The sequence below is a fragment of the Cololabis saira genome, chromosome 15 (genome assembly GCF_033807715.1).
Source record: "Cololabis saira isolate AMF1-May2022 chromosome 15, fColSai1.1, whole genome shotgun sequence".
Taxonomy (NCBI): domain Eukaryota; kingdom Metazoa; phylum Chordata; class Actinopteri; order Beloniformes; family Belonidae; genus Cololabis; species Cololabis saira.
In genome coordinates, this window is record NC_084601.1 from 28,049,629 (window position 1) to 28,073,410 (window position 23,782).

The 23,782-nt window shown below is 46.3% G+C and overlaps 1 protein-coding gene across 2 annotated transcripts in view; it reads right to left on the bottom strand.

Annotated features, from left to right (window-relative positions):
* zdhhc18b (zinc finger DHHC-type palmitoyltransferase 18b) overlaps positions 1 to 23,703 on the bottom strand; it is a 31,897-nt gene extending 8,194 nt beyond the window's left edge. Inside the window, exons 1-9 of one of the 2 annotated variants that reach the window (XM_061741214.1) lie at positions 23,102 to 23,703; positions 21,420 to 21,580; positions 19,156 to 19,305; positions 18,929 to 19,066; positions 17,414 to 17,465; positions 17,127 to 17,229; positions 15,828 to 15,937; positions 15,159 to 15,258; positions 14,502 to 15,033 (exon numbers count right to left, since the gene is read on the bottom strand). In XM_061741214.1, coding sequence (XP_061597198.1) covers positions 14,686 to 15,033; positions 15,159 to 15,258; positions 15,828 to 15,937; positions 17,127 to 17,229; positions 17,414 to 17,465; positions 18,929 to 19,066; positions 19,156 to 19,305; positions 21,420 to 21,580; positions 23,102 to 23,352 — 1,413 coding nt within the window. In that variant the 5' untranslated portion in view covers positions 23,353 to 23,703 and the 3' untranslated portion in view covers positions 14,502 to 14,685. Of the gene's footprint in view, positions 1 to 14,501; positions 15,034 to 15,158; positions 15,259 to 15,827; positions 15,938 to 17,126; positions 17,230 to 17,413; positions 17,466 to 18,928; positions 19,067 to 19,155; positions 19,306 to 21,419; positions 21,581 to 23,101 lie in introns of those variants that run through there. The other variant, XM_061741215.1, reaches the window with a different exon arrangement.
* Positions 23,704 to 23,782: the final 79 nt, after the last annotated feature.

Sequence of the window (23,782 nt, forward strand, 5' to 3'; positions counted from 1 at the left end):
ATGACGGATGGACGGATGAATGGATGGATGGATGGATGACGGATGGACGGATGAATGGATGATGGATGGATGACGGACGGACGGATGAATGGATGGATGGATGGATGACGGACGGACGGATGAATGGATGGATGGATGGATGACGGACGGATAGATGGATGGATGGATGGATGGTGGTGGATGGATGGATTGATGGATGGATGAATCTCATAAACCTTTATTCACTCAGAACAAAGAAAACATGAAGTGTAAAAATCCATCTGAAGAAAACAATTCATTTTGAATTTGCATAATTTAAAAAAATGTCTGAAAAAAAACTTTAGTAGCAATAGAACCTGAAGGCTGGAAACAGTAAACTAACTAAACTAAGATTCTTTTCTGTTGTTTGCAGCGGTTGGACGGGAACATCTGACTGAACCATTTAATGGTTAAAGAGTTTCAAGCGGAGCTGATGTGATGATGTCATCACTAATCAATACATTTGGTTTTAGTTTCTCTCCTGCAACGTTGGAGCTGGAGGTGGTTCTGGGAACTCCAGCTCTGCCGGCGGCTGCAGACAGAGAGCAGGGCGAGGCCCTTGATTACACTCCTCCGCTCTCTTTAGTCACAACTGAGCTGCACTCGTCTATTTCAGGACGTTTATTTCTGGTCGCCGCGGCAGCGAGTCCAACCAGAGTTCACCGCTTCCCTCCTCCCAGAACTCACAACTACACACTTTATTCTTCAGCCCGTTGTCCCGGGATCACCGGCTCTTCCTGGCGCCCAGACATTTCAGGTGAGGCGGCAGGTCGCCATGGCAACGCCGTCACGCTCCACCACAGAACTTCTTCACTGCTATGAAATAAAAAGTACAAAGAGTTTTGAGCCTTTGACCTTTTTATATATATAAAAGCTGGGAAAACAGCAGGAGACAAAAAAAAAAAGAAGAAGATGTCTTTGCTGTTAAAATAAATCAGAAACCGAAGTCGGTTGAAGTGAAAGTTGAGTCACCAGGCAGCGTTCAGTTATTCTGCTCCTCACCGGTGGAACAAACTTCCTGTAGACCTGAGGTCTGCTCAAACTGTCAGCTCCTTTAAATCAGGCCTAAAACATTACTGGTTAATTAAATACTTACCTGCTGTACTCTACTGCCTACGGAAGAGTATCAGGGTCAGACAGGAGAAAAATAAAAATAATATTTTAGAGGAGGAAGATTTTTTGTTCATTATGCACTTCAAGAAAAAAGTTGAAAAAAGGCGACATTTTGACTTCATTCTCGACATTTCGACTTTTTTCTCGAAGTGCACAATAAAAAAAAATCTTTCCCCTCTCAAATATTTTTTCTCCTGCATGGCCCTAATACTCTTCCATAACTGCCCTTACTTTTTAACAACTTGTGCTTTTTATTATTTTACCTCTTTTCTTATCATTTTATTTTATTTTATTTGTTATTTAAGCATACTATTACATTAAATACCTATTATATATGATTTTTGAAAACCGCGCAAAGTTAAACTACTGATGGATAAGCCCTGAATGCAGGCATCGTGACGTAGAATTGTCAAATTGGTTTAATTAACTGCACGAATTGTTACAGATTACTTTTGTAATACTGTATTTGACCCGGTCTTTGTACATTTGGACCGAATAGAAACGTAATTCTTGCCATTGTAAGAATGAGATGTACCTGCTGTACTCTACTGCCCTTACTTTTTAACAACTTGTGCTTTTTATTATTTTACCTCTTTTCTTATAATTTTATTAGTTATTTACTGTTTAATTGTGTCTAGCCGCTTTTAATGTTGATGTAAAGCACTTTGAATTACCTTGTGTTGAATTGTGTTATACAAATAAACCTGCCTTGCCTTGGCTTGCCTTGCTTTGCCAAACATCATGTGACATGTGTGTCTGGTCTCGTGACGCAACTTCACCGGTGAACAGAGGAAGGCTTTTCCATGCCAGACGTCCGACCCGAGACCCCCCACAGCACCGGAGGCGGAGCGACTGGTGGTCAAACCCTTCAAACCGAAGACACAGACGCAGTCAATCGAATGCCGTCCATCTCGTTGGTCGTGCTCGGCGTCTACGCCGGCACGTGGCCTCCAGGTGCTCCGTCACCGTTTCCACTCGCCTGCGGTGGCAGCGGCGAACATCAGTCGGTCCTGGAAACCGGCAGCACATCCAAACACCTACCTGCGATGGGATTCCCAGGCCGGAGCAGCGGCGCTCCGACCCGCTGCACCTCAACTGAAGGCAGATTTGTGAACTGAAGTTGCAGACATGCGTGAAACTCTCAAAGCAGTGGAAAGTCTCCGACATCTGTGTTGACGCTTTGGGCCGAGGACGAGTCAGCAGTTTCCCCCCAGAGACCAGAGAAGGTCCAGCTGGAGGAAACCTGTCTGGACGGTAATGAAGAGCCTCCCGGGACGGACGGATGCCTGCGCCAGAATCAAATTACCCAGAAATCTAGGTGTCCAAAGGTTTGACTGATGATGAACGAACTGAGACGAAAGCTCTGGCGACGCTGCCGGCCCACATCCGGATGTCCACCCAGATCGGGTCTGGGTGGACTGAGAGTCTGGAACATAAACTGTGGGATTCAAAAGATGGTTTCAAATTAAAAAATGTGTGTCTGAACAGGGGACACTAGAGACAGCTCCGTGAACAGCTCCGTGTTAAGCCTGATTTATGGTTCCACGTTAAATCGACGCAGAGCCTACGCCGTAGGGTTCAGCGTACGGTGCGCGTCGCCGTGTAACCCTACGCCGTAGGCTCTGCGTCGGTGTAACGCGGAACCATAAATCAGCCTTTATGGTGCGCTGGAGAGGAGAGGAGACAGGGAGCTGGGTGGAGGGGGCGGTGATTTAGCGGGCCGTTACGTAACGGCCCGCCACCAAACCACATGCGCCGTTTTTGCATAGTTATGCGGAAAATCCCAGAAAGCACACAATACACTGAATGTTAAAAGTTTGTTGTTTTTTGGGTGTAATTGATGTCAAGACACCCAACAAAACACAAAAAATCAAGAAAAATGTGTTTTTCATGTCACAATACCTTTAAGAATATTATTTAAGCCCATGTATACAATGAAGTGCTCTATTTATAAAGTACTGGATTTACAACCCGCCTTAAACATGATTTATTATTTGGAAAGTTTTGAATATTGATATCGAATCAGCCAGCAAAGTATCGCGATATATTGCCATATCGATACTCTAGCCGGATAGGGTCCGGATCCAGGCCTGCAGGTCCTCTACGGATCTCTGGAGTCCGGATCCAGGCCTGCAGGTCCTCTACGGACCGTTACAGTCCAGATCCAGACCTGCAGGTCCTCTACGGACCGTTAGAGTCCGGATCCAGACCTAAAGGTCCTCTCTGAACAGGGGACACTAGAGGTGTCGTATCATGAGGTTATTGACCTCATGATACTATACACATCACGATACTTGAGTCACGATACGATACACATCACGATACTTGAGTCACGATACGATACACATCACGATACTTGAGTCACGATACGATACACATCATGATACTTGAGTCATGATAAGATATCGGGATATCCAAACTTTGCGATATATTGCGATGTTCTACATAGTTGACTGAAAACTGTAAAACGCATTATGCATTTGCACCTAAAGCAGATTATAATAATTCATGAGACTAACTGAGTCAAAACAATGTAATTCGAATTATCCATGCTGTTTTATTGTAACTATACAAGCTAAACTTTGCAAATGTTTTTCCATATTATTTATATAATATGAAATTAACATTAAGAATATTATTTAAGCCCATGTATACAATGAAGTGCTGTATTTATAAAGTACTGGATTTACAACCCGTCTGAAACATGATTTATTATTTGGAAAGTTTTGAATATTGATATCGAATCAGCCAGCAAAGTATTGCGATATATTGCCATATCGATACTTTAGCCGGATAGGGTCCGGATCCAGGCCTGCAGGTCCTCTACGGATCTCTGGAGTCCGGATCCAGGCCCGCAGGTCCTCTACGGATCTCTGGAGGCCGGATCCAGGCCTGCAGGTCCTCTACGGACCGTTAGAGTCTGGATCCAGACCTGCAGGTCCTCTACGGACCGTTAGAGTCTGGATCCAGACCTGCAGGTCCTCTACGGACCGTTACAGTCCGGATCCAGACCTGCAGGTCCTCTACGGACCGTTACAGTCCGGATCCAGACCTGCAGGTCCTCTACGGACCGTTAGAGTCCGGATCCAGACCTGCAGGTCCTCTACGGACCGTTACAGTCCGGATCCAGACCTGCAGGTCCTCTACGGACCGTTACAGTCCGGATCCAGACCTGCAGGTCCTCTACGGACCGTTACAGTCCGGATCCAGACCTGCAGGTCCTCTACGGACCGTTAGAGTCCGGATCCAGACCTACAGGTCCTCTATAGAGGACCTTCCTACACATAGAGTTTCTGAATTAAAATAGCATTGCTTTGTCTGTAGAGACCTTGTCCAGGTCCAGGTCCAGGTCCACATCCACTGCACATTCCTGATGCACATTCCTGATGCTGCACATTCCTATTCTGGTCCACCTCAGAACTGGTTTCATGTATTTTTGCTCTCCTTTCATCAAATATTAGACTGGTCTGGTCTGGTCTGGTCTGTTCGGGTCTGGACTGGACTGGACTGGATTGGTTTGGCCTTGTCCGGTCTGGACTGGTCTGGTCTGGTCTGGTCTGGACTGGTCTGGACTGGTCTGGCCTCGTCTGGTCTGGACTAGTTTGCTCTGGTCTGGACTGGTCTGATCTGGTCTGATCTGGTCTGGTCTGGTCTGGTCTGGTCTGGTCTGGTCTGGACTGGTCTGGACTGGTCTGGTCTGGTATGGTCTGGTCCGGCTCCTGAAGTGAGGCCCGTCCTTCCTGCCGTCGGCTCTGATGTCATCAGCACCAGGAGGTGAATGCAGGGTGGGGTGAAAAACCCGGGGCCACACAAAGACCCCACTCATCAGGAGACGGGGTGGGGGGGTGGGGGGTCTCCATGGCAACAGCAGTGTTTTCATGACACAACCACCAAGACCATGAGGGGAACCAGCTATGCAGAGCTGCAGCTCTCCATAAACATTTGTTCTTCCGGGAAACTCGTAAAAGCCAGGACAGATTGCTCTGGTCCCCCCCCCCCCCCAAAGCTGCAGGACGGGGCTTAAACCACCGGTGAGATGGCAGGAAGGTCCTCGTAAAGGTACCATGCAGCTGATGTGCAGTTTTCTCGCGGTTTCTCCACTGGAGGGGGGAGGAGGGGTTTCCGTGGCAACGGCACGACGACCGCCTCACAGCGTGGCGAACTCACACTTCAGTCGAGAGACGTGATGTGAAACTGAGGTTCTGTCCACATCTGGCGTTCTGGTCCCCACATATGGCTCCGGCAGCAACAACAGCTGAGATGTTCCTGGGGACTCTGGACAGGAAGTTGTGGGGCGGTACTGGGTCACTTCCTGCGCCGTCTTTTGGAGCAACGAAGAAGAAGAATCACATGGTATCAGATGGTGTTTCCGGGCCTGACTTCTGTACCAGAACATCTCTGGCTGTAACCCGCGACAGTGAAGGTTTAGGACATCTGGACCTCTTCAAACGAGACGAAACCAGAGCTGGGTCACATCTGGACTCAGAACCGCCCCAAATCACAAGGCAATACTAAGTACCCCCATGATTCTGGTTCTACTGCTGCTCAGTGCTGCTGTTGACCCTGTAGATCAGCATGTGACTGCAGGTTACAGCAGGTTGTTGGGATTAAATTGTCAGCTCTAAGTTTGTTTGGATCAGATCTATCTGACAGATTCCAGTTTGTTCATGTACTTCTTCAGAACAGTCGAGGGTCTGCTATGGTGTTCCGCAGGGTTCAGTGCTAGGGTCTGCTATGGTGTCCCTCAGGGTTCAGTGCTAGGGTCTGCTATGGTGTCCCCTCAGGGTTCAGTACTAGGGTCTGCTATGGTGTCCCTAAGGGTTCAGTGCTAGGGTCTTGGGAAGTATAATCCAGAACCATGGAATCAATGTTCATTGCTATGCTGATGATACGCAGCTGTATTTGTCTATGAAGATGAAACAGAACCTTTAGCTAAACTTCAGGTATGTAGTTAGTGTTCAGTAAACCTGTAGTTAGTGTTCAGTAAACCTCTAGTTAGTAAACCTCTAGATAATGTTTAGTAAACCTCTAGTTAATGTTCAGTAAACTTTTAGTTAGTGTTTAGTAAACCCCTAGTTAGTGTTTAGTAAAGCCTCTAGTTTGTGTTTAGTAAACCTTTAGTTAGTGTCTTAGCTGCTTCTGTGTGATGTAACTTCCAGATGCCGATAATTACAGTCACTTATCCAATCTTTATATATATATGAAATTGCTGCTGGAACCAGCTGGTCCTCATTCTTGCCACCGAGAGAAAAATGCAAATCAGAATTCTGGTTTGGCGAACTCACGCTTCAGTCGAGAGACGTGATGTGAACTGAGGTTCTGTCCACATCTGGCGTTCTGGTCCCCTAGGGTCGGCTATGGTGTCCCACAGGGTTCTGTGCTAGGGTCTGCTATGGTGTCCCCCAGGGTTCAGTGCTAGGGTCTGCTATGGTGTCCCTCAGGGTTCAGTACTAGGGTCTGCTATGGTGTCCCACAGGGTTCAGTACTAGGGTCTGCTATGGTGTCCCACAGGGTTCAGTACTAGGGTCTGCTATGGTGTCCCACAGGGTTCAGTACTAGGGTCGGCTATGGTGTCCCACAGGGTTCTGTGCTAGGGTCTGCTATGGTGTCCCCCAGGGTTCAGTGCTAGGGTCTGCTATGGTGTCCCTCAGGGTTCAGTACTAGGGTCTGCTATGGTGTCCCTCAGGGTTCAGTACTAGGGTCTGCTATGGTGTCCCACAGGGTTCAGTACTAGGGTCTGCTATGGTGTCCCACAGGGTTCAGTGCTAGGGTCTGCTATGGTGTCCTGCAGGGTTCAGTGCTAGGGTCTGCTATGGTGTCCCGCAGGGTTCAGTGCTAGGGTCTGCTATGGTGTCCCGCAGGGTTCAGTGCTAGGGTCTGCTATGGTGACCCTCAGGGTTCAGTGCTAGGGTCTGCTATGGTGACCCGCAGGGTTCAGTGCTAGGGTCTGCTATGGTGACCCTCAGGGTTCAGTGCTAGGGTCTGCTATGGTGACCCGCAGGGTTCAGTGCTAGGGTCTTGGGAAGTATAATCCAGAACCATGGAATCAATGCTCATTGCTATGCTGATACGCAGCTGTATTTGTCTATGAAGATGAAACAGAACTTTTAGCTAAACTTCAGGTATGTAGTTAGTGTTCAGTAAACCTCTAGTTAGTGTTCAGTAAACCTCTAGTTAGTGTTTAGTAAACCTCTAGTTAGTAAACCTCTAGTTAGTGTTTAGTAAACCTCTAGTTTGTGTTTAGTAAACCTCTAGTTAGTGTCTTAGCTAGTTAGTGTTCTGTGTGATGTAACTTCCACATGCCGATAATTACAGTCACTTATCCAATCTTTATATATGAAATTGCTGCTGGAACCAGCTGGTCCTCATTCTTGCCACCAAGATAAAAATGCAAATCAGAATTCTGGTTTGGCAAACTCACGCATCAGTCGAGAGACGTGATGTGAACTGAGGTTCTGTCCAAATCTGGCGTTCTGGTCCTCTAGGGTCTGCTATGGTGTCCCACAGGGTTCAGTGCTAGGGTCTGCTATGGTGTCCCTCAGGGTTCAGTACTAGGGTCTGCTACGGTGTCCCACAGGGTTCAGTGCTAGGGTCTGCTACGGTGTCCCACAGGGTTCAGTGCTAGGGTCTGCTATGGTGTCCAGCAGGGTTAGGTACTAGGGTCTGCTATGGTGTCCAGCAGGGTTAGGTACTAGGGTCTGCTATGGTGTCCAGCAGGGTTAGGTACTAGGGTCTGCTATGGTGTCCAGCAGGGTTAGGTACTAGGGTCTGCTATGGTGTCCAGCAGGGTTAGGTACTAGGGTCTGCTATGGTGTCCAGCAGGGTTCAGTGCTAGGGTCTGCTACTTCAGGTATGTAGTTAGTGTTTAGTAAACCTGTAGATAGTGTTTGGTAAACCTCTAGTTAGTGTTTAGTAAATCTGTAGTTAGTGTTTGGTAAACCTCTTGTTAGTGTTTAGTAAACCTGTAGTTAGTGTTTGGTAAACCTCTAGTTAGTGTTTAGTAAAGCCTCTAGTTAGTGTTTAGTAAAGCCTCTAGTTAGTGTTTTGTAAACCTCTAGTTAGTGTTTAGTAAACCTCTAGTTAGTGTTTAGTAAACCTGTAGTTAGTGTTTGGTAAACCTCTAGTTAGTGTTTACTAAACCTCTAGTTAGTGTTTTGTAAAGCCTCTAGTTAGTGTTTAGTAAACCTCTAGTTAGTGTTTAGTAAACCTCTAGTTAGTGTTTAGTAAACCTCTAGTTAGTGTTTAGTAAAGCCTCCAGTTAGTGTTCAGTAAACCTCTACTTAGTCTTAGCTGCTTCTGTGTGATGTAACTTCCAGATGCCGATAGTTAGAGGGCCCGGGGCAGCACTTATCCAATATATATGAAATTGCTGCTGGTACCAGCTGATTCTCATTCTTGCCACCGAGAGAAAAATGCAAATCAGAATTCTGGTTTAGTCAGGAACTGTCAACCAGCTCGGCGTGACTTCCTGGTTTCAGTTTTCTGTGATTGATGATGGTCCTGTCACAACCCTGGATCCTCCTACCGTGGCACCGGTCTGATCCCACGGTGGAGAAACTCAGCTCCGACTTCTAGACACGACCTTCACCATGTTGAAGTGAGAATAGCTCCTTCCTAAGGGACCTGGACTTGGACTTGGACTTGGAGCTGCACTTGAACGTGATTTCAATTTTCCAATTTAACGGGTTCAAAACTAAGAAAAGGTTGTAGTTCTTAATACGGATCTGCAGGTCCTATACCGAGCACCAGGGTCCAGATCAGTTCCACTTTCCGTCTTTACCATCTGGTACCAACAGTTTTATATTTACCTCCAGAACACCTGGACTCACCTTTTGCGTACAACATCACAAATCATTTCCTCATATCTCTTTCGTCGGTAGAGGACCTGCAGGTCTGGATCTGGACCCTAGTGGTCAGTAGAGGACCTGCAGGTCTGGATCTGGACCCTAGTGGTCTGTAGAAGACCTGCAGGTCTGGATCTTGACCCTAGTGGTGTGTAGAGGACCTGCAGGTCTGGATCCAGACCCTAGTGGTCTGTAGAGGACCTGCAGGTCTGGATCTGGACCCTAGTGGTCTGTAGAGGACCTGCAGGTCCGGATCCAGACCCTAGTGGTCTGTAGAGGACCTGCAGGTCTGGATCTGGACCCTAGTGGTCTGTAGAGGACCTGCAGGTCTGGATCTGGACCCTAGTGGTCAGTAGAGGACCTGCAGGTCTGGACCTGGACCCTAGTTGTCTGTAGAGGACCTGCAGGTCCGGATCCAGACCGTAGTGGTCTGTAGAGGACCTGCAGGTCCGGATCCAGACCCTAGTGGTCAGAAGAGGACCTGCAGGTCTGGACCTGGATCTGCAGGCTGGGTAAAGAGGCTCCTGCAGCTGTAGGATTCGGACATGAAACCTCTCTGGTCACTGGTGCAGTTTGAGTCCTGACTTAGTTGAAGTTTGAGAACACAAACACGGACTAGATGACAGATCAAGTTATTGGTTATAAAGGAGGCGGCGGGTTATGACGTATGGTCCTCTGCTGCCATCTAGCGGCCACCTGCGGGAACTGCGGGTGAAGAGCTTCTTACGTCACGGATGGACCGGGACTCGTCCTGCGTCCCCCACCACAGAAAACTGAAATGGACCAGAATCAGAGCAGAAAATGCTTTTCCTTTTTTTTTAATAAATTTTATTTAGCTTTTAAATTTACAGTTCATACAAATAAATCAGTAATTTTCTCCTCATAAACGCATCGCTCTGACAAACCTGCACCGTTGACGGCTACAGTCGTGCACAAAAGTTAGTACCTCCTCTTTTAGTCCCTTTTATATATTTATTATTTGTAAAATCAATACAAATCATCTGATTCTTGGTGTTAATATCACTTTTAAAATTTTTTGAATGAACCATTATTTAATTAAACCAAATTACGCTTTAAAAAGGAAAAAAAGAGAAAAATGGAGGGCAGCAATAAGTACCAGGTGGGCGGGGAAGACGAGAACGCGGTCTGGTATATTCCATGGATCTATAATATTAACTGGATGGAACATAGAAAATGGCCGCCCATTCATTTCAATGCATTCTGCTCAGCCAGCGCATACGCCGAAAAAATCTCTGACTTCGGGTTTACTTCCGCATACACGGGCCCATAGAGCATGCGCAGTTGAGTCACCTCCCATGATGCTCTGGGGTCTCCCATCATGCCCCGGGGCAATGACGCGAATATTAATATAATATGTATTAATATAATATATGAATTAATGTATATTATTAGATGTATAGTATTAAATATATTATTAATGTATTAATATAATATAATTACATAATATATATTAATATAAACATCCGTGGAATGCACGGACACGGCTGTGACGTCAGCCGTGACGTCACGCCCAGAGAGAGACTTTTCTTTGACTTTTCTGGCCGTTATAAAACATTTTTGACGGATATAAAGTCCATGACTTAAAAATATAGAATACAAAGATTAGTAATTGCCGGTGATTACAGCTGGAGGTGTCCTGTGAACAGTTTTAGAGGCTTCTCTTTTACTATTGCGGTCTATGGGAAAAAAGCTTTTTGGGCCCCATGGGATTTTTGGTTGCAATACCGCGGCTGGACACTGGAAAAAATCGGCGTGCCTTCTGAGCGCCAGACCTGGGGGCTGGCGCATACGGCGAAAAAAATTCTGACTTCCGGGTTTACTTCCGCGTTAAGAGGCCCATAGAGCATGCGCACGGCCGTGACGTCACGCCCAGAAAGAGACTTTTCTTTGACTTTTCTGGCCGTTATAAAACATTTTTGACGGATAAAAAGTCCATGACTTAAAAATATAGAATACAAAGATTAGTAATTAACGGTGATTACAGCTGGAGGTTCCTGTGAACAGTTTTAGAGGCTTCTCTTTTACTATTGCGGGCTATGGGAAAAAAGCTTTCTGGGCCCCATGGGATTTTTGGTTGCAGTACCGCAGCTGGCCACTGGGAAAAATCGGCGCGCCTTCTGAGTCCGAGACCCTATACCGGGTCAGGTGACAGGAAATTACCCTAAACCCAGCAGCAGAGAAGTAAAAGAACCAAAGTTCTGGAACGACCCCTCTCTGTTACCGGGACGTCCCTAACCAGGTTTGTAGGAGGCACTAACTTGTGCAGGTCGTCGGTGCAGTGGAAGTTCGTCGGGTCGCTGCTGCTGCCAACACGTGTCTCCACCTGAGACCCAACGCAGCATTCCAGACTTGTCAAAGCACAAATAAATAAACAGAAAGGAGACGGTGGACGCTGGAGGACGCTGGAGGACGCTGGAACAGTCGTGTAAAAGCCAAACACAGGCAGCTTCAACTCTACAAAAGGCTGGTGCTTGAACGGGTGCAGATCCAGACTAGGAGACATCAGACGGCGAGTGGCGCCCATGCAGATCTGGACGGGTGAGACGTCTACGCAGGTGAGACGTCTCACCCGCCGGGTCTGACGTTAAAGGGAAGATCTGTACAAACTCCATCACGTAGGAGTGAAGTCCACCGTTAAAGGACTCGTACCGGAGGAGGAGCTCTGAAGGTGGATCAGGCCTTTCAGGATCCAGGGTCAGGGTCCACACCGTAGCAGAATCATGTTCATCTTTCAGCTCTGACAACATTAATTTCCATTTTGCCGTAAACATTTATTCAGTTTGAACTTAAACTGCTTCTGTTCAGGTGGTTCTGGTCCCCGACCCCCTGACAGACCAACAGACCAGGGGGGACCAGGGCCCGGCAGACCGGGGGGGACCAGGTACTCCTACATGCTGTGATACACCCTGAAATAAACTGTGCAAACTTCATGCATCCTACTTTCAGATCTGAGTTCTGACTCACTAGGAAAAAGTTTAAGAAAACATGAAAAACATCAAAAAGGAACCTCATTCCTGCTGAAGTGTTGATGTCATTTCTTTCGCGTCGTTAGAGTCTTTACGTCTGGAGATGACGCCACGAATAAAACCTGACAAATGAAACTTCTATCCATGACAGACGTGCGTTTAGGAGCAGCTCTGCTGACACGGTTCTCCTCCACAAACCTGCCAGAGACAGGAAGACTAGTCAGGACAACTAGTCAAGGAGAACTAGTTGAGAAAAAATCAGTTCAGGACAAATAATCGAGAAAAACCAGTTGAGGACAACTAGTCGAGGACAACTAGTTGAGGAAGACGAGTCGAGGACAACTAGTCGAGGAAAACTAGTCGAGGACAACTAGTTGACAAAAAAAATCAGTCGAGGACAAATAATCGAGGAAAACTAGTCAAGGACAACGAGTCGAGGAAAACCAGTCAAGGAAAACTCGTTGAGGACAACTAGTCGAGGAAAACTAGTCGAGGACAACTAGTCAAGGAAAACTAGTCGAGCACAACTAGTCGAGGACAACTAGTCGAGGAAAACTAGTAGTGGAAAACTAGTTGAGGACAAATCATCGAGGAAAACTAGTCAAGGACAACGAGTCGAGGAAAACCAGTCAAGGAAAACTCGTTGAGGAAAACTAGTCGAGGAAAACTAGTCGAGGACAACTAGTCAAGGAAAACTAGTCGAGGACAACTAGTCAAGGAAAACTAGTCGAGGAAAACTAGTCGAGGACAACTAGTCAAGGAAAACTAGTCGAGGACAACTAGTCGAGGAAAACTAGTCGAGGAAAACTAGTCAAGGAAAACTAGTCGAGAACAACTAGTCGAGGAAAACTAGTCGAGGACAACTAGTCGAGGAAAACTAGTCGTGGAAAACTAGTCGAGAACAACTAGTCGAGGAAAACTAGTCGAGGAAAACTAGTCGAGGAAAACTGGTCGAGGACAACTAGTCGAGGAAAACTGGTCGAGGACAACTAGTCGAGGAAAACTAGTCGAGGAAAACTGGTCGAGGACAACTAGTCGAGGAAAACTAGTCGAGGAAAACTAGTCGAAGAAAACTAGTCGAGAACAACTAGTCGAGGAAAACTGGTCGAGGACAACTAGTCGAGGAAAACTAGTCGTGGAAAACTAGTCGAGAACTAGTAGAGGAAAACTAGTCAAGGAAAACTAGTCGAGGAAAACTAGTCGAGAACAACTAGTCGAGATAAACTAGTCGAGGACAACTAGTCAAGGAAAACTAGTCGAGGAAAACTAGTCGAGAACAACTAGTCGAGGACAACTAGTCGAGGAAAACTAGTCGAGGACAACTAGTCGAGGAAAACTAGTCGAGGACAACTAGTCAAGGAAAACTAGTCGAGGACAACTAGTCGAGGAAAACTAGTCGAGAACAACTAGTCGAGGAAAACTAGTCGAGGAAAATCAGTCAAGGAAAACTCGTTGAAGACAACTAGTTGAGGAAAACCAGTCGAGGACAATGAGTCGAGGAAGACGAGTCAAGGACAACCAGTCAAGGAAAACTCGTTGAGGACAACTAGTCGAGAAAAAATCAGTTGAGGACAAAAAAATCGAGGAAAACTAGTCGAGGAAGACGAGTCGAGGAAGACGAGTCAAGGACAACTAGTGGAGGAAAACTAAACACCAGCTCTCTCCGCTCTGAGACGGTTCCCATCAGGAGCAACCGGGTCACGAGACCCAGAAACCTCCTCCCCCTGATGACATCACAGGGCCATGCCCCAGAGACATGTGAGGACATCCGTCTGGAACCGGGTCATGTGACAGGAAGTGATCCCAAACCCAGCAGCAGATCTGGACTGGAGGTTTTAGAGGGACCTGGTCCAGACCCGAACCCGGTTGAGACGCCGTGGCGGGACTTCAGGAGCGCTACCGAGCTCCTCCCCAGTGAGGAGCTTCAACCTGCTACTGCTACATGTGGCTCCACAAGCTGCTGCATACGGAAGAGTATTAGGGCCAGGCAGGAGAAAAATAAAAATATTTTAGAGGAAGATTTTTTTTATTGTGCACTTTGAGAAAAAAAGTCGAAATGTCGAGAAAAAAGTCGAAATGTCAAGATTAATGTTGAACTACAATTTCAAGAAAAAAGTCGAAATGTCAAGAATAAAGTTGAAATTTCGAGAATAAAGTTGAAGTACAATTTCGAGAAAATAGTCGAAATGTTGAGAGAAAAGTCGAAATGTTGAGAAAAAAGTTGAAATGTCGAGATTAATGTTGAAGTACAATTTCGAGAAAATAGTCGAAATGTCAAGAAAAAAGTCAGAATTTCGTGAATAAAGTTGAAATGTTGAGAAAAAAGGCTAAATTTCGACTTTATTCACAAAATTTTGACTTTATTCTTGAAATTGTATTTCCCCTCTCAAATATTTTTTCTACTCCATGGCCCTAATACTCTTCCGTAGGTGCATCATGGGGCTGGTTCTGGTTCTGGTTCTGATTTAGTTTCAGCTGCGTAAACTCAGACTCTCGTAGGTGATCTCAGGTTGTGTTTGTCCTCTTGCATCGTGCTCCCCACACCGCCGTCTGGACCTTCTCGGGCCCGTCGCGGCCCCTGCAGATCGATCGCACCAGAACCCGGTCTGGACCGTCTCAGGAACCGGACCCACAAACCTTCACTGGAAGGGAAAGTAAAGCGGCGGATGAGAAAGGACGCGGGTCCGACCGCGGTCCAGCATGCAGACTCGGCCGTGGGTCGGTCAGCACCAGGGGGAGGCGCTGGTCTTGGAGCCCGGCTCAGAGTCCGGCGGGGTCGGGGGGGCGGGGAGGTCGAAGGTCGGGTTAGCGATCTGTAAAGCGGCCCGCTTGCTCTTCCTGGAGTGGCTCCTGCTGTGGCGGCGAGGAGAGTTGGTCCCGCTGGACCTGGGGGCCCGGCGGGCCCGGCGGCCCCCGCAGGTCTCGGAGCGCTCCGGCGAGGGGTCGGAGGTCACGGGGGAGCTCTGGTCGGGGCCGGGCCGAGCCGTCGGAGGTTTCCCCCGAGGACACGAGGCCGACAGCAGGGGAGAGAGCGCCGCCGACTCCAGCAGGCCTTTGGGGCCCCGCGAGCACTGAGGACCAGAAAAGAGACAAAGTTATCAGGAACAAGAGTCAGGAAACCAGGTCAGAGAGGGAAACCTCTTAACCCAATGAGTTTTCGGCGGCATTTTCGCCCATGCTTTGCAGATCGACTTACCACGTTCTTCTGGCTTTTACTGGCCGGCGTCGGCAGCTCGGTGTCCGGACCCGTCTGCACCGACTCCTCCGCTGGCAGGAAACCCCGTCGGTCGATCAGGCTGGAACCCAGAAGAACATACGGTACCAGGTTACCTCTGAACCTGGACTTCTCCAGTACCTGGACCGGTCCAGACCAGTCCTGACCCCAACCCCCCCAGAACCTCTGGTGGACTGGAACGGGGACTGGTCCAGAAACTGCAGAAGAGGACCCCCTCCAGGTTACAGCAGGTAGGAACCTCCATGAGCAGCATTACCACCCACAGGTCCTTGGATGCATTCAGTTTGTTGCAATCCACGATTTAAGCCACTAGAGGGCAGTACGTTCATCACACTGGAGCCCTGAAGGACTTGAGGGGTCCACCTCTGACTTGATCCAGATATCGTTTCTAGTTTTTATTTCATGAAGGTTTTTTTTTACTTTATCTTTCCCCACCCTGAAGGTTTTAACTCCTGTTTCTTTACCGGGGGGCGACATAACGGACGCTTTTACATCCCGGATGTGGCTTTTGATTAATTTCCAATAACTGCTGTCACACCGACCCGCGAAGGTAAACCCGTCTCTCAATGACAGATCTTCAGAGTTCTGGATCTGGTATCATGAAGAACCGGGTCCTGCATGGGGACCAACCTGGGGGGCATGGGGGCACAGAGCACGGAGCAGCAGTTGATGAAGATGTTCCTGTGGCTGTAGGGGTTGGTGACGCCTTCCCCGCTCTTCCCGGACCAGGAGCCTTTAATCTGGAAACAGACGTGCAGGTTATACAGACACTTGCTGATCTGTTTTCAATAAATTCATGAATTCTTGTGAACCTGTAAATACATCAACAGGAATAATCTGGTTCACCACTTTGGATTATTTAGAGAAAAACACAGTATTTGAGGGATTAAAGCAGGGGTGGCCAAACCGCGGCTCTTTGCCCGGTGTCATGCAGCTCTTGCGACTTTATTTGATAGGTGCAGTGAAAGACAGACACGTAGGAAGTGCCGCAACTGGAATTGAACCCGCGTCGCTGTACAGGGGAAGGTGTACGTAAATCCCCTGCTCAACCCGTTGAACTATATGGGCACGCGCTCAAGTTGAATTTTGTATTTGTAATGCAAATAACTCGAAGGGAAAAAAGTCCACTCTCAAAATGGCAGGGAAAAAATGCACGGCCAAACAAAACGCTTTTTTCGGCCCGACATAAAGTGATGTATTGCTTTGATAAAACAGCTACCAATAATGTAGATATGAAAGAGGAATACACAATCTATTTCATGTAGTTTTTAATTAATCAGAAATACATATCCAGTAAAAATAGCCCCACTGTGGAAAAAAATAGTCCTATCTCTCCTGACGTTAGTTTTGCATGTCGTCTTTTGCTCGTCTTTTTTTTCAGAGACAGCCACTCCTCAATCCATTCATCCATCGTTAGCCCTCCCCGGAGATCAAAGTTTACCGGGAACATGCCTAATTAATTGTTAACGAAAATAAAAAATAAACTTTAACACCAGCTACTTTTTGCTACCTGATGTAACTGTCAAAAAAGATGTAAGTGTTGGTTGTTGTCATGGATACATTGTTGCTTTCCTGATGCGGAATGATATGCTGTGATAAGGCTTTAGAATGGAAGCCTTGGTATATGCTCATTATACCACAGATCAGATTGCAGGATTTGACCTTTCCGTTTTATAATGGTATTTTTATGTCTCAGAGAGAGCAGGGAGTGAGGGATTATGGGCCAGTTGATGTGTGCATGTGTACGATGTGGCTCTTTGCAGTAACACAGTAACCAATTGTGGCTCTTAGCCTCTGACTGGTTGGCCACCCCTGGATTAAAGGATCACAAGTTTATCGTAACTGCACTTGATGACGAGCCTCGCTAAACTAAGGTGGAGTGTAAAGTCTAACGATCTGTGACGTCATCCAACGCCGGGCCGTACTCACGTCTTCATTGGTGGTCAGATTGGAAGCAACCAGGTAGGTGTGGAAGCCCGAAAGGCCCAAGATGGACCAGACGGAGAAGAAACATATCACCAGCTCCACTGCAGTGGGAGAGTGGGTCAAGGGTCAGAATCTGGGTGAACGACTGACCGAGTGAGTGAACACATGAAACCGTCGCTCTTTGCTTTGTCATCACGTTGGTATCAGACTTATTTATCCTGCAGCTCAGAGTTAGACAAGTCAAGTAGAAAGCATTCAACGTTTACAAAGAACCAGGAGGTGAAGGATATCTGCCAGGACTCTCCTGCAGAGCAAACACCAGTCCTCTCCCGCCTTGCGCCCCTAAAAGACAAGAACATGAAGGTCACTACACGAGTCTAAAGACTGTTTGTTTTTGTTTTTTTGAAGAACAAAAACTTTGTTCTGTGACGTCTTTTGTTACAAAAAACTATTTCTGACAAACACGTAAACAAACTTGTTGGTAAAATTTTACTATAGAGAGAAAACCCACAAGTCACAGAAATAACTGCAAGATAAATAAATAACCCAACGATGACTGAATGATAATCTCCAAACATCTCAGGTGGTTCCAACGGTGGAGTCCTCCTCGGTGGTCCCCTTTGGTACCATCAGTGATGGATGATCTGACTCTGATGGACCTGGACCTTGGAGTCCACCTTGAATCTCTTTGGAAGTTGTCCTGGTCTCTCTGGTTTCCGTTCGTATCAGGGCTGTTCGATTTTGCCCAAAAATAAAATCTCTATTTTTTTCTCTCAAAATCCGATTTTCGATTACGATTACGATTATTTTGTGAATTGACAAAAGGCAAAGAAATGATTTCAAATATGCTGTTTTTTTATTTAACATTTGCCCCATTGGGCTTTAAGTGCAAACTTTGCTCTTATTAAACCAAAAATGAATGAATAAAGTGCAAAACTCTGTAAAATAAGTTGAAAAAAGTTTAAAAAAATATAATAAAATATAAAGTTTTATCTCTGAAAACAAAATCAGCAAATCAGCACTTGCAAACATACAGTAAGTTATATTTCCAATTAAATAAAACAAGACATTTTCTAATTAAACTAAACTGGGTCTTTGCATGCTAAATAATAATGCAACCCATGAAGGAGGTAGAGGTGTGTAATGTCAGTCATTACATTTGCTATTCACATTTGCAAGTTTTTTGCAAGGAACAGGAGCCGGTCTACCGCATCTGGCTTGAGGGATGCCCGGTGGCCGATGTTCCAACGCCCCTCCTACACTAAAGAGCCTCTCCGATGGGGCACTTGTCGCAGGTATTGAGAGGTATTTCCATCAATCATTAATATGGTATCAATCATTAATATGTGTGCAGACAAGGAAAAAAAAAAAAAAAAGTGAAAAATCGATTTTACGAGTTTCACGTTTTAACATCGTTCTAATTACATAATCGCGATTATTTTAAAATTTAAAATCGATTAATCGAACAGCCCTAGTTCGTATCATCGTCTCTCCAGTTTTTCCTCTTCTGTCCACGTCCAGGCAGGTTGTCTTCATTCCTGTGGAGCCTAACCATCCAACTGTTGTCATGGTAACAACCAGCTGCTGGAGACAGTCTAGTCTAGTCAACATGCTGGTCTAGATGGTTCTTCTGGTCTCCTCAGATGGTTTCATTGGTGTTTCTCTCTTATTTTCAATATTCAGTTTTAAACAAATTACATCATTTTGGAGTTATTTCAGCGAGCATTGAGGGTTTTTCTTTCTTTAACGGACCAACATTTGAGCCTGTTTCAGCTACACAACATCTGCAGAGGTGTGGAACGTACTCAGAGCCAGATGCGTGGTCACGCAGCCGAAGATGAACGCCGTCAGGAAGGACAGCGACACGATGAAGGCGTAGAAGAAGCGATAGTTGCGTCTCCCAACGCAGTTCCCCACCCAGGGGCAGTGGTGGTCGAACCTCTCTGGGGGATCAATGCAAAGCTCAGAGTGAGTTTTACGGGAACGGCCTAGCGGCACGGCGTCGTGTTGCCGTGGAAACGCCACCGCTCACCCACACAGTTGTCGCACAGGCTGCAGTGGGAGGTCCGCGGCGGCCGGAACATCTTGCAGGTGAAGCAGTACTTGAGCTTCACCACCTGCTGGTTGATGAGGACCTCCTTGGTGCGCGGCGGGGGCCGGTAGCTGGGGTTCCCGGTGCCGTCTGCGGAGGAACCAGAGCAAAAGGTAGGGCTGTGCGATTAATCGATTTTAAATCTAAATCGGATTTATTAATCACAATCGATGTTAAAAAAGGAAAATCGGAAAATCGATTTTCCTTTTTTGCAGCTGGCTGCATTACAGACAGAGCTCGTCTAGTCATCTTTGTTCGGTCAAGAAAATTGTAAATGTTGTCAGTTTACTAAACTCAAGGAGGATTTACAGTATCTTTCAATTGCACTTCATTTCCAATAGGGACATTTGTTTGCTATTTTTCTTTAAAAATAAAGATAAAATATTAGAAACAATTTATTCCATTGTCTTTTGTAGTTTTACCAAAAAAATCGAAATCGAAATCGAAAATCGGGTTTTCAGAGAAAAAAATCTGGATTTTATTTTTGTCCAAAATCGCCCAGCCCTAGCAAAAGGGTAACGCTGCTGACACGCCTCGTATAGGTGTTCCTCTACTGACCCGGGCCATAGGAGCTCAGCTGACCCGGGCCGGAGGATATCCCTCCCAGGGTGGGTGGAGCTCCCTCCGGCCCGGGTCGGCCAACCTTTGTCCCCAGATCCTTCCAGACCAACCCAAAACCAGTGACTGTGGTCCGTTACTTAAATTACCAACACAACAAAACACTTTCTTATGAATATGTCAACGATTCTATCAGATTGATTAGCTTCTGAAAATGGTAAACTCACTGGTGCAATATTTCTGGATTTGACTATAGCTTTTGACATTGTTGATCACTACCTTCTACTCAATTGGTATCTCTAGAAACTCTCTTCTTTGGTTCAACTCATATCTCCATAACAGACGTCAGTGCGTGAACCTTAATGGAATCCGGTCCAAATACACAATTGTTGAAAAGGGAGTACCACAAGGCTCATCCCTTGGACCACTCCTTTTCTCCATTATTATTAATGACTTCCCAAAAACCTGCTCCAACTCTCAAATACATTTATACGCAGACGACACAGTAATATATACATCCGGTAATAATACATCAGTAATTGAGGGATCCCTAAGTGAATTTTCTACTGTTCAGAATTGGCTATCATCAAATAAACTCTTGTTAAACAAAAAGAAATCATGTTCAATGTTGTTTGGTTCCAGATTAGGCCTTGGAAATAACCCAGATCTCAATATTATTTTTAACGATGGCTCACCCCTTGAACAGATGACCTCATTCAAACACCTCGGCCTCTGGATCGACCCATTTCTTACCTTCAAACATCATATCGAGTCCATCACAACTAAATTACATTGCAACCTAGGCATCCTTTACCGTTCAATAAACTGTTTCACTCTACAAACAAGGAAAAGAATTGTCACACAACTGCAGTCTCTGTAGATTTGTCTTAAGGTGCCCGTACCGAACTCACCACTGCTCCATCTATCATTAAACTGGTTACTCCTCAGCTCAAGAAGACAATACCACGGGCTCCAACTCATATTCAAATGTATCCACTTTAGTTATTCATCTTACTTAAAACAATATTTGATTCCATATACATCCTCATATTCTCTCAGAAACACTCAGCAACCCTTCCTTTTCGTTCCTTTGACGTTTAAAGAAATTGGCACACATGCTTTTAAGTTCAAAGCCCCATCAGATTGGAACAACCTACCCATCAATATGAGAAAACTTAATTCATTACATCTCTTTAAAAACTCACTATTTTCCAACCTCAATAAACCATGTAGTTGCCTCTAGTGGTATTACCTTCTCATTTTATTTTTATTTATTTATTTTATATATAATGTATCTATTTCTTCATATATTGTATAATAATGATGATGACAATGACTATTATTAATATTGTTGTTCTTGTTGTTATAACTGCAGGCCAGAAAACCATCGTTTCGCTTAATGTTTTTGATATTTTCTCTTCTGCTGGTTTCCTTCGTTTACCCCCGAGGTGGTAGCCCGACTATTGTTATTGTTATTGATAACTTTATTAATATGCATACATTTTACACATTCGTATGATTATTATCATTATTATCATTATTATTATCATTATTATTATTATTATTATTATTGATATTATTATTAAATTATTGTTGAGGTCCAGCACAAAGCAGAGAAAAGGTCTCCGGATGTCCAGGTCTCTCACCGATCTGCCTCTCGATGTCGGCCGCCTCATCCGGCGTGGCTCTGGGCAGGATCCCCGGGTCGGTGAAGCTGGTCTGGAGCAGCGTGACGACCACGAACAGGAAGAGGACTCCGCCCACGGCAGGTATGCAGCTGGCCAAGTGTTTCACCAGGAAGGGGCAGCTGTGTGAGACAGAGAGACACTGACCCGATCAGAGCGGCTCATTTAGCCGAGCTCCCAGAGGAACCTGGTTTAATTAACAGCTGAAGCTTCTAATTACCATCTAAAACCCCGAGGACAGAGCAGAGCCGCCACCGCCGTCACGGAGAAGAGGACATTCTGACTACTGAACCCCTTTCTTTATTATATATCTTTATTATACATACCCAACCCTCATGTACCCGTACCCTCATGTACCCAAACCCTCATATACCCTCATATACCCTCATGTACCCACGTGTACCTGTACCTTCATGTACCCAAACACTCATGTACCCAAACCTTAATGTACCCTCATGTACCTGTATTCTCATGTACCCAAACACTCATGTACCCAAACCTTAATGTACCCCCATGTACCTGTATTCTCATGTACCCAAACCTTCATGTACCCAAACCTTAATGTACCCCCATGTACCTGTATTCTCATGTACCCAAACCCTCACGTACCCAAACCTTCATGTACCCCCATGTCCCCAAACTCTCATGTACCTAAACTCTCATGTACCCTCATGTACCCAAACTCTCATGTACCCAAACCCTCATGTACGCTTTCATGTACCCAAACTCTCATGTACCCTTTCATGTACCCAAACCTTCATGTACCCACGTGTACCTGTACCTTCATGTACCCAAACTCTCATGTACCCAAACCCTCATGTACCCTTTCATGTACCCAAACTCTCATGTACCCTTTCATGTACCCAAACTCTCATGTACCCAAACCTTCATGTACCCAAACCCTCATGTACCCTAATGTACCCAAACCCCCATGTACCCAAACCTTCATGTACCTTCATGTACCCAAACCTTCATGTTCCTAAACTCTCATGTACCCTCATGTACCCAAACCCTCACGTACCCAAGCCTTCATGTACCATTATGTACCCTCATGTACCTGTACCCTCATCTACCCGTACCCTCATGTACCTTTACCCTCATGTACCCAAACTCTCATGTACCCTCATGTACCTGTACCCTCATCTACCCGTACCCTCATGTACCTTTACCCTCATGTACCCAAACTCTCATGTACCCAAACTCTTATGTACCCTCATGTACCTGTACCTTCATACCCAAACTGTCATGTACCCGTACCCTCATGTACCCTCATGTACCCATACCCTCATGTACACAAATCCACATGTACCCAAACCATCATGTACCCAAACCCTCATGTACCCAAACCCTCATGTACCCTCATGTACCCAAACCTTCATGTACCCTCATGTACTCTCATGTACCCTCATGTACCCTCATGTACCCCCATGTACCCTCATGTACCCAAACCCTCATGTACCCTCATGTACCCTCATGTACCCCCATGTACCCTCATGTACCCAAACCCTCATGTACCCAAACCCTCATGTACCCTTATGTACTCTCATGTACTCGTACCCTCATGTACCCAGGACAATATTACTTAATATATTATTAATATATTATATATATATAGAGAGAGACATTTTTAAAAGCAAACTCACTCCACTATGAAGAAGAGGCCGCTGGTGAGCAGGACGAGGCCCAGCGTCAGCGGCAGGACGCCGCTCTGCCGCGCCACCATGATGCGTCCATCGCAGTAGAAGCGGTTCCGTCCGGGGAAAACTTCCCACTTCCTCCTGGGGACCCTGTGGGGCCCGCGGGGCCCCTGGGGCTCGCTTCTCCCGCCCGTGTTGTGGGCCGGGGGGGTGGGCAGCGCCTGCGGGTCGATCTGCTGGTACTCACGGGCTTGCATGGCTGTTCCCGGGACCACGGCGGCTCCGGACGGGCGGCATCACCGGCCCCGGAGCCCGTTACCGGCCGGTACCGACGGCGTCATCGCGCTGATGTCGGTGTTTACTGAATACATGGATCTGAATCCCTCCCGTTCGCTGTGTTTATTCATCCCCGAGCAGAGCCGTCTCCGGGGACGTCCCGGCCATCGCTCTGCAGCTGCTGCGCTCATACAGATGTGCACCGCATCCCTGAACCCAGCTGTTGGATGCTGAGCATCATCCCACCGCCGCTTCACACTCCTCTGATCCTTTATTTATCAATCAAACCGAGCACATAAACTGTTATTTATCGTGCATGTAGTCGTCTAAGAGCATCCTCATATTCACATCGAGCTCCCTTCACAAATGGGTCATTCTGGAAATCTGCAAGAAAAGTCCACTTCCTGTTTC